This window comes from Carettochelys insculpta, chromosome 5 (genome assembly GCF_033958435.1).
Source record: "Carettochelys insculpta isolate YL-2023 chromosome 5, ASM3395843v1, whole genome shotgun sequence".
Lineage (NCBI taxonomy): Eukaryota > Metazoa > Chordata > Testudines > Carettochelyidae > Carettochelys > Carettochelys insculpta.
Window position 1 is genome coordinate 100,521,937 of NC_134141.1, and position 13,826 is coordinate 100,535,762.

General features: G+C 38.3%; 1 protein-coding gene across 1 annotated transcript in view; it reads left to right on the forward strand.

Annotated features, from left to right (window-relative positions):
* FGF10 (fibroblast growth factor 10) overlaps window positions 1-3,008 on the forward strand; it is an 84,406-nt gene extending 81,398 nt beyond the window's left edge. Inside the window, exon 3 of the mRNA XM_074994301.1 lies at window positions 1,235-3,008. Within this exon, the coding sequence (XP_074850402.1) occupies window positions 1,235-1,432 (198 nt within the window). The 3' untranslated portion in view covers window positions 1,433-3,008. The remainder of the gene's footprint in view (window positions 1-1,234) is intronic.
* Window positions 3,009-13,826: the final 10,818 nt, after the last annotated feature.

Consider the following 13,826-nt stretch of genomic DNA (forward strand, 5'->3'; position numbering starts at 1 on the left):
GCACAGTTCTTGTGGGATTCCCTGTAAATAAGATTTTACTTTCTGAAATGTAGGAATTACAGAAATACATACTGCTTTGTGTCTTACTGCACATTTCAACATGCAGGGTTTCAAATAGCCTACTTGCAAAAGACTTCCAATTTGTATTTAAGTGGCTTTATTGAAATGACTTCCTTTTTTTCAATATGGAAGCTATTTGTGTATTAAAGACATTCTTGTCATCACTCCTGAAAAGCAGATCTGTGTATGGTAAATATTACAAAAACAATTAGTCCCCCATGACAACCTACATGCCTTTTATGTTTTACATCCTCTCCAAGCAAACTGATACCAGTTTTCTTGAAAAATGGAAAACATTCATCCTTCAGAGTGTATATATAGCATTTTGTTAGATTCACTGTGAGCATTTTTACAATCTGGATATTGGACGGGGAACGTAAGTCTTCAAGGACCTGATCCTCATTTATGCTAAGGCCCTTTATACCATTCAGGCATGTTAAAGGGTCCACCCCCCCAGTTTAAGGTATGTTCACACTGCCAGAGAGATTTGCACCCACTTAAAGTCTTTCTCTCTCAATGTCAAAGTGGTATGAGTGGACTTTAGTTTAAATGAGCTTGAAGTTCACATGTTGGATATTAGGAAAAATTACTTTGCTAGGAGGGTGTTGAAGCACTGGAAGGGGTTACCTATGAAGGTGACGGAATCTCTTAGTCTTAGATGTTTTTAAGACCTGGTTTGACAAAGCCCTCTCTGGCTGGAATGATTTAGTTGGGGTTGATCTTGCTTTGAGCAGGAGATTGGTCTAGATGACCTCCTGAGGTCTCTTCCAACCCTAACTTCCTATGATTATAAGATTCTTCCATGACTGCTACAACAGAGAAACTTTATAAAAAGGAAATGGATGTAATCTTGCCACCATATTCCCCTCCAGAGGTGGGCTGCATTTCACTAGTTCATAAGTTATATATACCCTTGTTACTATATATCATTATTTATTGCCCAATAGATTACATTTTAATTTGTGGCATAATCACTGTGTTATAATGCGCCTGTAGTTAAGTATTTCAAAAAGCAACTTGTGTAATTTTATAATAATCATCTAGATTATATAGACAGCTGTGAAGTGCTTTGGATTTCTTCAGGATATTTTGTAAGATATTATTTTTATCCTGAATATACTATCCTATCAAAAATATATTTTGAACTTGCCTGTTCATTTTTCACTTTTAACAGAAGGAGTTTAACAGTGATTGTAAGTTGAAGGAAAGAATAGAAGAAAATGGATACAACACATATGCATCCTTAAATTGGAAACACGAGGGAAGACAAATGTTTGTGGCCTTGAATGGACGAGGAGCTACAAAGAGAGGACAGAAAACAAGGAGGAAACACACCTCAGCTCATTTTCTTCCAATGGTAGTAATGTCATAGATGAAGGAACTATTTTATTGATGCAGTTGAACCAAAGGTTCTTTTGTCAAGTACGCTTGGTAATCCTCTTGAAGAGAAAAAGGCAAAGAAACAGTGCAGACGTCTGCTTGTTTGAAAAGGGAGGAAAGCCTTTGAAGCTTTTGTGCTCATTGCTGGCACATGAAGGACTTTTAATTAGTTCTGTGTCATATCTTATAACAAGATACAAGCTGGATCAGATGCGATGGGAACTATTCCCAGTGTGAATAATTTTTTTTTTATCTCTGTGATAGAACTTGCAAGAGTGAGACAATATGTTGAATGATCTTTGGGGAAAGTTATTTATGGAATACTAACTCATATCAAAGACCTTCATTGCTCGTTCAAGCCTAATGATCCAATGAACAGTTAGACATGAGAGCATTTACTGGAAGCACTTGGGTCATATGCACAAATAAAGAAGTTTCTGGAATAGTCTCATTGAAGAATGGATAAGATTAAGAAATATAAGCATATTAGCTTTAAACTGTTATAACAAAATGAATAGTATGGTTTGCTTGTGTATTCTAATTTCATTCCTTTTAATTTCTCTCTAAGTTATTTATTTAATAGGATGTTAAATATCTTTTTTGGTTTTAAATGATTTCCTCAGTTGCTTCTTTATTTTTTCCCTTTTTCAGCTTTTCTCACGGGGTTGATAGAGTAAACTTTCAAAACCTTACTGACCACCTGATAATAGGAAACTGACAAGTGTTTAGAGTAAAGTTAGCATTGCTGTGAATATGTCAAATCTGTTTTCTCCTAAACCATTTTACACTTAAGTAAAAAGACCTGGATTTACAGCATACATAGGATGTGTTCATGTTTGTGAATCCTACCAGCCTCCACTCAAGAACAAATTTCCAGAAATACTTCATCAGGAGGGTCTATTTGTTTGTCTGAAATTGATGGAGAGGGCCAAACCTGTTCTGAGGTGCCCTCATGTTTGGGGTGTTTATGTGTATATAATTCAGATAGCACTGATTTGTATTTGGAACTACTTACTTAAAGGTATTATCCAAAATTTATTTCGGGTAATGGGAATCTTTTCATTAATTTTAGTGGTCTTTTTTAGCAATCTCTAAACATGTCTAACCCCCATTGATTTCTATTGGAAGAACCTGAGGGCAGAATTTGGCTCCTGAAAAGTACATCCAAAAAGAACACACTCTTGCTGCACTTGTTCAATTAGCCTGCATATTGAACAGCTCTTCGTTAACAGCTCGAAGTGTAACAAATGTATATTGGGAGCATTTCTTGAATAAGACTATAGAATATCAGGATCGTGCATTTATCAAAGGCTACTTTCACATGTATAGAACTCTATGGCTATGTCTACACAGCAACATTATTCCTGAATAAGCTACTCTGGAAGAGGTCTTCTGGACTAGCTTATTCCAAAATAGCACAGCTCCACACAACATGCATTTTGAAATAGCAGTCAGCTATTTGGAAATAGAGCATCTACACACAGTAGAGTCTATTTCAAAATAGAGCCATTGGCCACACTGGCTACGTCTACACATGCCCCAAACTTTGAAATGGCCACACAAATGGCCATTTCGAAGTTTACTAATGAAGCGCTGAAATGCATATTCAGCACTTCATTAGCATGCGGGCGGCCACGGCACTTCAAAATTGACGCGCCTCGCCGCCGCGTGTCTCATCCAGACAGGGCTCCTTTTTGAAAGGACGCTGCCTACTTCGAAGTCCCCTTGAGCTCATGGGAATCAGGGGACTTCAAAGCAGGCCGGGTCCTTTCGAAAAGGAGCCCCGTCTGGACAAGATGCACGGCAGCGAGGTGCATCAATTTCGAAGTGCCGCAGCCGCCCGCATGCTAATGAAGCGTTGAATATGCATTTCAGCGCTTCATTAGTAAACTTCGAAAGGGCCATTTGCGTGGCCATTTCGAAGTTTGGGGCACGTGTAGACACGGCTACTATGGCTTATTTCAAATAGACTCTATTCCCAGTCTACACAGTCCCTATTTCAAAATATCTGTTTCAAAATGGGCACTATTCCAGGTACAATGAGGCTTACCAATTTTGAAATAAAGGCATCCACTATTTTCAAATAATTTTGAAGTAACAGTATCATTGTGTAGATGCTCGCACAGTTATTTCAAAATAACTTTGCTGTGTAGCCATACGCTATAGCTACATCTACACTACAGCAATCTTTCAAAAGGGCTACATGTACAAGAGAAGCATCTGTCAACATTAACGCCTGTTGACAGAGTTGTGTCAACAGAACCTCTGCTGACAGAGTGCATCTACAAACATAAGCAGATCAACAGAGCAATCCACTCTGTTGACAGAGAGCAGCCAGGCTGACTGGAAGATCCGCAAGCAGGGCTGCTTTGAGAACCAGAAGTGTCTACCAGAAGTGTCTATAGTTCTGTTGACAGAAGAGTTATTCCTCAAATTTTCAAGGGATAACACTGTTGAGACAAATGCAGAGTTCTGTTGAGACTCTGTCAACAGAATACTGTATGTGTGTAGATGTTCCATGAGTTTTGTCAACAGAAGGCCCCATCTGTCAAAAAACTCTCTAGTGTAGACACAGCCAAGAAGTCCTTCCTAAAGATCTCTTCTGAAAGAATTTCTTTCAAAAGAGTGCATCCACACACAAAAAAACAGATCAAAAGAGTGATCTGCTCTTTCAAAAGACAGCATCCACATCGCCCCCACTCTTTTGACAGAATTGGCCAGGGATCAAAAAATCAGGAACGAGGAGGGCTACTCTTTCCAAAAAAACAAAAGACCACAGAGTGTCTACATGTTTTCTTTTGAAAGAAGGAGCTCTTTCTGAAAAGGGAGTGAAAGAGTGCTTTCAAAAAGAGTGCCACATCCTGTCAATTTAATTTTGAAAGAATGCATTTTGTGTGTAGAAGCTCCACTGCATATTTCAAAAGAGCCCCTTCTTTCGAAAAATATTTTGAAAGAACTTGCTACTGTAGATGCAGCCTATGAGAGCCAGCTAAAAAGAGAATCAATATCTAGCGTTAGAATGTCTTAGCCATCACAATAAATGAAAGCTCAACAAAATACAAAACCAGGGACTTTTTATGAAAAGTTACTATTCCCACAACTTAATTTGACCAAATCAGTTTAAGCCTATAATTAAGTCTGATCAGCCTAAAAGAACATAAGGTTTTTTGTTTGTTTGTTTGTTTGTTTGTTTTTTGCTTTACTTTTTTCTGTAAATTTAAAGAGCTCTGGATAGCTCATCAATATAATCATATAGAGATTCATTTTGTTAGAGCACGTAAATAGAAAACAGTACATCAGTCAACATGTACCACTGTCCTCACATTGTATTTCACTAAATAAATGCATAAATCTTCTCTGCAGTGTCCATAGTGAGAAACAAAAGTAGTACTATAATATTTTCAGCGTTAAATACTTTAACTATGAGATTATATTGATGTGCAGTTCTATCTTCAGTATCTCTTGTTGGAAAAAGTTGGTTTTATTTTTATTGTTTGGAAACTGTATTTTGATACAAAGGAGAGTCTTGCTAAATTTCTTTTTTTTACTGAAGTTTTACCTGTAGAAAGGTTGGCGTTATTGTGATTTTCTATAACTTATTTGAGTCAATTTTAACCAGCACTTCCAATGTTAATCTGTTATTTAAGTATTAGCTATGTATTATAAAAAACTCAGAAGCAGCTTTCCCATAACATGTAAAACATATAGAATGGTCAGATTGTATTACCTGTGCCTTAAAAAAAGCTATCTAAAAGAAATGCATGGTATTTTGGCTTTTAGCTAACATTGCATTTCATGGTATTTGTTTTCCAACCTACTGGCTGATGAATGAGATTTTTAAAATAATCTACATACAGTAGAATTTCAGATGTTATAAGTAAATTTGTAATTGAGATTGAGTAGCAGAACTTGTCATATTAAGAAGGAGGTTTTTTCTTTAAATTGTTAAAATAATAATTGAATATGACAATGTATAATGGACCACCCACAACAGAAATTAAATATTTGGTTGAGTAAATATAGTATTGGACAACCATGTTAACAGTGTCTATGGTACAAACTAGGTTCTCATATCACAGAATCATGTAGATGACTTAGGGGAGTGTATATGTAAACATTTATAATTACAGGATTTTAAAACACTAAAACAGCTTCTAGCAAAACATATCGCTGCTCACAGAGGCCAAGAAAAGAAAATATTACTTTTCCAAAGTGACTAGAGATGGGGACAGGAGCCATTCTTTGGAATGAATGTTTGATTCCTGATGGTTAACAAAAGTAAAATCCTTGAAGGAAAATGATGGCCTCAACTACAAGCATGCTCTGGTATTTACTGTGGTAGGATTGTGCTGCAGACAGTCTTCCCATAATATAATAGTTCCTTGACCGTAAAAGAGGGGAGTCCTGATCAAGATAAAAGAGGGTGGGTTTTTTGTTTTGGTTTTTTAAGGCTGATCAACAATGTACGGTATGCTATATTTAAATAAAAATAATAAAAAGCTGGGAATAGAGAATAAAAGTATTGTTCTCAATTGTTTTATTAACCCGCAATGATATTGCACAATAGAAATAAAAAGGAAAAAGATACATGAATACTACAGGATGTGGTTTGATGCTACATAGCCCCAAAACAAAAGTCACTTAAACATTTGTAAGGTTTCTTGAATTTTTTGCATGCGAGTCAGCTATCTTCACACTGATAACAAACAAAAGAGAAAGCCGTGCTAGTCTATATACCATCAAAACAAAAACACAGTAAAGCAGCACTTTAAAGACTAACAAAATAATTTATTAGTGAGCTTTCGTGGGACAGACCCACTTCTTCAGACCATAGCCATACCAGAACAGACTCAATATTTAAGGCATAGAGAACCAAAAACAGTAATCAAGGTCAACAAATCAGAAAAGAATTATCAAGGTGAGCAAATCAGAGAGCAAAGGGGCAGCGGGGGTGTGGGGAGGTAGTCAAGAATTAGATTACGCCAAGTATGCAAAGGAGCCCCTATAGTGTCCCAGAAAATTTGCATCCCGGTTCAAACCACGTGTTAATGTGTCAAATTTGCATATGAAAGAGAGTTCAGCAGTCTCTCTTTCCAAAGCAGAGTGAAAATTCTTCTTCACTGTGACGTAAACTCTTGTCATTAACAGAATGGCCCACTCCATTAAAATGTAAACTAACTGGTTTGTGGATCAGGAGTGTTTTGATGTCTGTTTTGTGCCAATTAACTCTTTGTCTGAGAGAGTTTGAAGTCTGTCCAATATACAAAGCATCTGGACATTCTTGGCACAACTAGTATTACATGAAAGGAGAATAAACTCTGAACAGACTATAGATAGTCTTCCATGTGACCCATGAGGTGGATGTGAGATAAGCTGCCAATAAGACAGTTTATCTCAGAACAATATGGAAATGCAGATTTTCGAAGTATTTCAATACCACAAATAAGGATTTCTCCAGCCCACATAATGTGCCTACACTGGCTTGGAACAGCTGTTCTGCAGAGAAAATGATAGTGCAGTTGATTAGTAGGGCTGCCTTTAAATGGAGGTACGTTTTGGCCGATAAGATATGTTTTTATCTCACCACACTACTAACACAGAGGCTGCGTGTACACTAGTCCCTTCCTTTCGGAAGGGACATGATAGTGAACAAGTTGGGAAGATGCTTTCTAATTACTTTTTAATTGCGTGCCACCTGTGTAGACGGAGGCTTTTTGAAAGGACCCCCAGACTTAGAAAGCACCTTCTTCCTATTTGGTTTTAGGAAGATGGGGCTTTTGAAGTCCCGTGGTCCTTTTAAAAAGCCCCCTTCTACACAGGCAGTGCACAATTCAAAAGTGGTGCTTTTGAATCGCGCAGCAGCCATTATTCTAATGAGGCATGGCATATTCATAGCAGCACCTCATTAGCATCTTCCCAACTTGTTCATTACCATGCCCCTTCCTAAAGGAAGGGGCTAGTGCAGACACAGCCAGATTCTACTGTCTCGTAATTGTGAAAAGCAAAGTGAGAAAACCATCAGGTGGACTAACTGGTTTTCACTAGCTTCCAGTGATGTCAAAACACTAGGCAGTTAAGTGATCGTGAAACCACATCCACTTATGACCAGTGTGAATTTAATTTTACAACTAACCATGAGATTGAAACAAAATCCCAGATTCAAAACACTTTAATATTTATTTTTTGGATGGGGAGGTAACTGGCAGGATGAATTAGCACTTGACAAGTGTTTTACAGCTAACACTTTTTTCATATAATAGGAAAAAAACAAAACCTACAGAGCTGAATATCCCCAAATTTGGAGCAATGGCAAAATTCAGACCCCTATCTGCATTCAATAGTATTAAGAGGGATGTATATCAGTGAGTGGAAAGTACTATGACAAATCTCAAAACAGGGTATCTTTGATCCATTTAGCCTCCATTTTAACCATATCCAGTTAAATTGTACACATGTATTACAAACATATATTTGGTGTGTCACATTCTTTCCACTTTGCTGTCACATACGTTACAAACTACAAAATGCTGCACTCCCACAGTTTTTATCGCATTGCTTTAAATACGAAGTGTCAAAGTTCATAAAGAAGTTACATAATTGTTGACGTGTGTATAAAATTTGACATTTTTTAAATTGCATCAGGAATGCCAAATAATCAAATTAAGTGTTGTGATTTTGGTCTTCCATAAATGTGGTTCAGATATTATTAATCTCTTGAGAATACTCGTCTGCCTATGGTCGGAGGAAATGATGGAGTAAGAACTCTGGAATCTTAAAACAACAGCAACAGCACGCACATAAATCTAGTCGTGAAAAATTTTGGAAATTCAACAGTGCTATGAATAGCTGTCATAATTTTAAATTTTGATTTAAAAACCCTGGAAATTGACACATTTTCTGTGGGGGTCCTAGAACAGTCTGTGTGAAAATTTCAGTGGCACTGTTCATCACAATTTTGCATTTAAGGGAGAAAAAATGTGAAATTACTTCCTAATTTTTGATCAGCTCTAACAAGCACATTATTGTGCAACATTACTTTGAAAATGTAGTTTTCAGTTTACCTTTATGCTAGTCTTTATAGTCATATGTTTCTTTTGTGTTTGCTTGCATGGTATTTTTATTTTCTTTTGTGCATGTAAATAGGCAAAATATAATAAATACAGCCCTAAGAGGCCAATGGCCAAGGCACCCAAATGGAACTGAGACTTCTGTGTATTTTTCTCAGCTCTGTAAATGGCACATGTCATCTGACCTTGGGCAAGTCACATAGACTACTTTTGAAAATATTGGCCCTGTATTTTTGGTGTTCAAATTTAGACTACTGTGGCCTGATTTTTCAAGTTGCTGATCACCCACAGATCCATCAGTTCTAACATTTGTGAACATCAGTCATCCATGTCATCATCCACCACTCACTGAGGTCAGTGGAAACTCCCTTACTGACAGCAAAATTGAACAACCAAAATAGAGGCAGAATTACCCAAATTTAGGGGCCAGTTTTGAAAATTTAGATCTTAATATCTTGAGGCTTCAGTTTTCTCCCACCTGCAGAAGAGAAATAGTGTTGCCCACCCTGGTTTAATCAGGAGATCTTCAAATAGTGGTTTGAGCATCAGCCTGCTAAACCCAGGCTTGTGAGTTCAACCCTTGAGTGGGCCATTTAGGGATCGGGGGGCAAATAGCTTAAAAAAGGGATGGTGCTTGGTCCAGCCAAGAAGGCAGGGGACTGGACTTGATGACTTCCTGAGGTCCCTTCCAGCTCTATGAGATGTGTGCATGTGTATGTAAATATCTGAAACACAAAAAACAGTCCTACAAAGAGTGGAACATAGGATACAAGGATGAATATAAACAAACACAATGGCTACGTCTACACTAGCCCAAATCTTTGAAATGGCCATGCAAATGGCCATTTCGAAGATTACTAATGAGGTGCTAAAATGCATATTCAGTGCCTCATTAGTAGGCCGCCAGCTGCAGCTCTTCGAAATTGCTGCTTTTCGCTGCCGTGCAGCTCTTCCAGATGGGGGCCTTTTTCAAAAGGACCCCAGGAACTTCAAAATCCCCTTATTCCCATAAGCAGATAGGAATAAGGGGATTTTGAAGTTGACAGGGTCCTTTCTAAAAGGGCCTCCATCTGGACGAGCCACGCAGCAGCGAAAAGCCGCAATTTCGAAGAACCACGGATGGTGGCATGCTAAAGAGGCGCTAAATTTGCATGGCCATTTCAAAGATTTGGGCTAGTGTAAACATGGCCAATCTGTAGTGACAAAATTAGAAAGGCTACAGTACGAAACCAGATTAAACAAGTCAGAGACTTAAAAGGTAACTAGAAAACATTCTCCAAATACATTAGAAGCATGAGGAAGACCAAGGATAGGGTAGATCCTCTACTCAATGGGACGGGTGAGAACAATGGCAGGAATGGTAAATGACTTTTTTTTTGTTTCAGTTTTCACCAAAGAGTTCAGTAGTGATTGGATATTGAGCACAGTGAAAGACAGTGAAAATGAGCTTGGATCAGAGGCCAAAATAGGGAAATAAGTTACAAATTACTTAGACAAGTTAGATGTCTTCAAGTTACGGGGGCTTGATGGTATCCTATATTACTCAATTTGCTAACTGAGTCGATGTCTGAGCCATTAATTATTATCTTCAAAAAGTTAAAGAACACAGAAGAAATTCCAGAGGTATGGAAAAGAGCAAATATAGTGCCAATCTAGAAAAAGGGAATCAGAATAACCTGGGGAATTACAGACCAGTCAATTTTATGTCAGGATCCAGAAAGATAAAGGAACAAATAGTTAAGCAACCAGTATTCAGACATCTGGCAGATAATAAGGTGATATATAACAGCATAGAATTGCTAAGAATAAAGCATATCAAAACAACATAACTTTTTTGACAGGAAAACAAGACTTGTGGATGCGGAGAACTGATAGATGTGGTATATCTTGACTTTGCTACTGTCTCTTATGATGTTCTCAGGAACAAATTAGGGAAACGCAACCTAGATGGAGCTACTACAAGGAAGGTGTACAAATGGTTGGGAAAGAGAATAGTTACCAGTGGTTAACAACCAAGCTGCAAGGGCATATCAAGTGAGGACCCACAGGGTTAAGGTCTGGGTCCAGTTCTCGTCAGAAGCTCCATCAATGTTTTAGATAATGGTACGGAGAGTACACTTATGAAGTTTGTTTATGATACCAAGCTGGGAGGGGTTGCAAGTCCTTTGGAGGAAGGTAGGGTTGTAATTCAAAATGATCTGTACAAACTGAAGAAATGAAAAGGATAAAATAGGATGAAATTCAATAAGGGCACATAAAGTACTCTATTTATGAAAAAAACAATCATTTGTAGATATACAAAATGGGAAATGACTGCTTAGGAAGCACTACTGTAGAAGGGGATCTAGGGTATCATAGTGGACCATTAGCTAAATATGAATCAACAGTGTAACACTATTGCAAAAAAAGTAAATATCATTTAAGGGTGTATTAGCAGTAGTTTTATAAGCAAAAGCCAAGAAGTAATTCTTTCGCTCTATGTCACACTGATTAGGCCTCAACTGGAATAGTGTGTCCAGTTCTGGGTACCACCAATCAGGAAAGATGTGGACAAATTGTAGAAAGTCTGGAGAAGGGCAATAAGGCCGAGGAGGTTTGGTCTTCTAAAGTAGTTATTGACATCAGTCTGTGTGGCTGTGGCTACACTAGACCCCTGCCTTTCAAAAGGGGGATGCTAATGACACACTTCGGCAGATGTTCATGAGGCACTGCCATGAATATACAGTGCCTCATTAGCAAAACCAAATGGGAAGAAGGGACTTTTGAAGTCTGGGGGTCCTCTCGAAAGGCCCCTGTCTACACAAGCAGCGTGTGTTTTGAAAGCAGCACTTTTGAAACACCCGCGGCTGCCATTATGCTAATGAGGCGCTGCTTATTCATGGCAGCGTCTCGTGAGTGCCTGCTGAAGTGGCTCATTAGCATACCACTTTCGAAAGGTGGGGGCTAGTGCATCCACCGCCTGTGTGTCATTCCGTCACTCTTCCTACATTTTCCCTTGAGTTTCTTGTGCGGAAGCTCAAATATCCTTATCTAGCGTAGTCCTCTCTTATTATACTTGAAATAGATTGTATATTTAGATGTCTAACACCAGGTCCCACTTTTAGTGATAGGGATTAAATTTCACATGAAAAAATGGTATGCAATGAGATTGGATACTACAAAGCCTGCAACTTATGTCACTAAAAAATCTCATGCCATGGAAGACAGTGAAAGGATTGTGCTTTTTTTGTTCCTTTTGAAATATTTTCCAAGCTTACGCAGTCTAACTTGTACGTGCCAGTTTTCCTCAGCACCTGACTCATCGGCATCTGCTACACAGAGCAATCCATTGGTTCTGAATCATTCCAGTTTCCATTTCCAGTTTCTCCTATCTAAGATAAATCTCTCAGGCTCTCCCTGATGTCTTTACATTTTTCATGCTTTTGAGGCCCATTCATCTTTCTCCAACTTGAGTTCACTTTGTTTAATAAAATAGGCTCCCTCTTTTAGCTATAGCAAATGCAAGTCTTAATGGAACTTATCAAGTACTTCCATAATTGTTACCTCATTAAGTATATTGTACCCTTCTTTCTCCACCACTGCCATAATGTGTCTGTTTCTTTCATTACATTCTGTCGTCCTGCTTTCAAATACTCCCTCATTACTCTCACAATCAGATCAGTATTGGGAAGCCTACTCTTCTCTCCTACCTCAAGCCTTGGGGAATTTCTTTGGTAGATGAGTACCTAATTCCATTGGCTTTCATGAAAATTCTAGGTTTGGTTCTCAAATGGTTGTTATAAATATAAACACTTTGTTTCTGGCATTGCTTCTCACTTTTAAAGAGCACTCTTCTAGAGTACTGAAAGGACAAGTTATATGTGTCCCTTAAGAAACGAAAAGCTTTAATACCTCCAGACTGGCAACCACAGGATATAGCAGCCCTGGCCTTATATGCTTTATACAATACATTGGAGAGACAAGGTGGATAAAGTAATCTCTTTTATTGGACCATCTTCTGTAGATGAAAGAGGAAAGGTTTCAAGGTTATTATTACCTCACCCACTTTGTTCTCGAGTATCCTGAGACCAACATGGCTACAGCAACATAGTGTACAATGTGTTTTTCATGTATGCCCCTTCAAAAAACCAAAAAAAAAACCCAAATGATTGACTTTTTTTCTGTATCACCTGTCCAGCTCCCAGGAAATAGAACGTGGGACCATCAGTATCAAAAGCCTAGGCCTCTTATCTTTTGAGCGGAAGGAGTAAATGTATTAGAGCACATTAATAGTCCCTTATTCTTTATTTACACCAGACTCCATACTGCAACATGACACAGTAATCTAATCTAGTATAGTCTAGTCCACCTATCTATATAACACCATTTATATTCAGTCACCACGCTGCACTTCAAAGAATTAGCCCCTTTTTTTGTAAATCAGTATGTGAGCTCTTGAAATATGAACCTGGAATGCCAAGCCTGGAAAATGAACATGTAAACTGCAAGTAGCAGTTTTTCTGCACTCCTCCATTCTTATATACCTCAGCTGACCTGGAGATACAAACATTAGGCATGAGGGGCTGGTTCACTTTCCAGGCCCATTTAGTCTTGGACATCTGTTGAGATGGCCAGTCACTGCCGATGGTGTTGCTTTGGATACCTGCCCACTGGGGAGCTAGACTGAGACCACCAACTTATTCTATATAGAATACTATCCTGTCAGTTGTGGTAATAAGTTTTAATCAGTACCAACTGGGGTCAAATTCAAACCAGGACTCTATAGAGGCTGTTCACCATATCCAATTTCAAATCTCCTGAGCTCTTTAGTCCCCCTGAATTAGGTATACCAATGACATCCAGGACAGAAAGGAAACGTAAGTGGTTAAAAAGTCAGTAACCAAAGGAAACTGAAGCAGTTTAAAACAGAAGACGCTGCCTAAGAGCAGATTTTTCAGCACAACACAGTCTCTGCTGGGAACCTTCAGCGGGCTACATGAGAGAGATGAAAGCTGCATCTGATTCAAGCTGCTTTTGCACACTGATTGCAGGAAACAAGAATGACCTACTTAGTTATGACATGGAAAGATCAATATCCACCTCGTGACATTTAGTAACTTGTACAAAAAACAACAGATAATTTCCATGGATAGTTGTTATCTTCTTTGGGAGACCTCAAATGGATAATGTCACAACAAATGAACTTCTCAAGTAACCTGCTCCCCCTCAAAAATGTGCTATCCCCTAGCGTCTGACAACTAGTGGACGCTGTCCAAGAATCTCCATTCAACTACTATTGCTAACAACATTATGAATTGTCCCGTAAATCAGTTTACTACA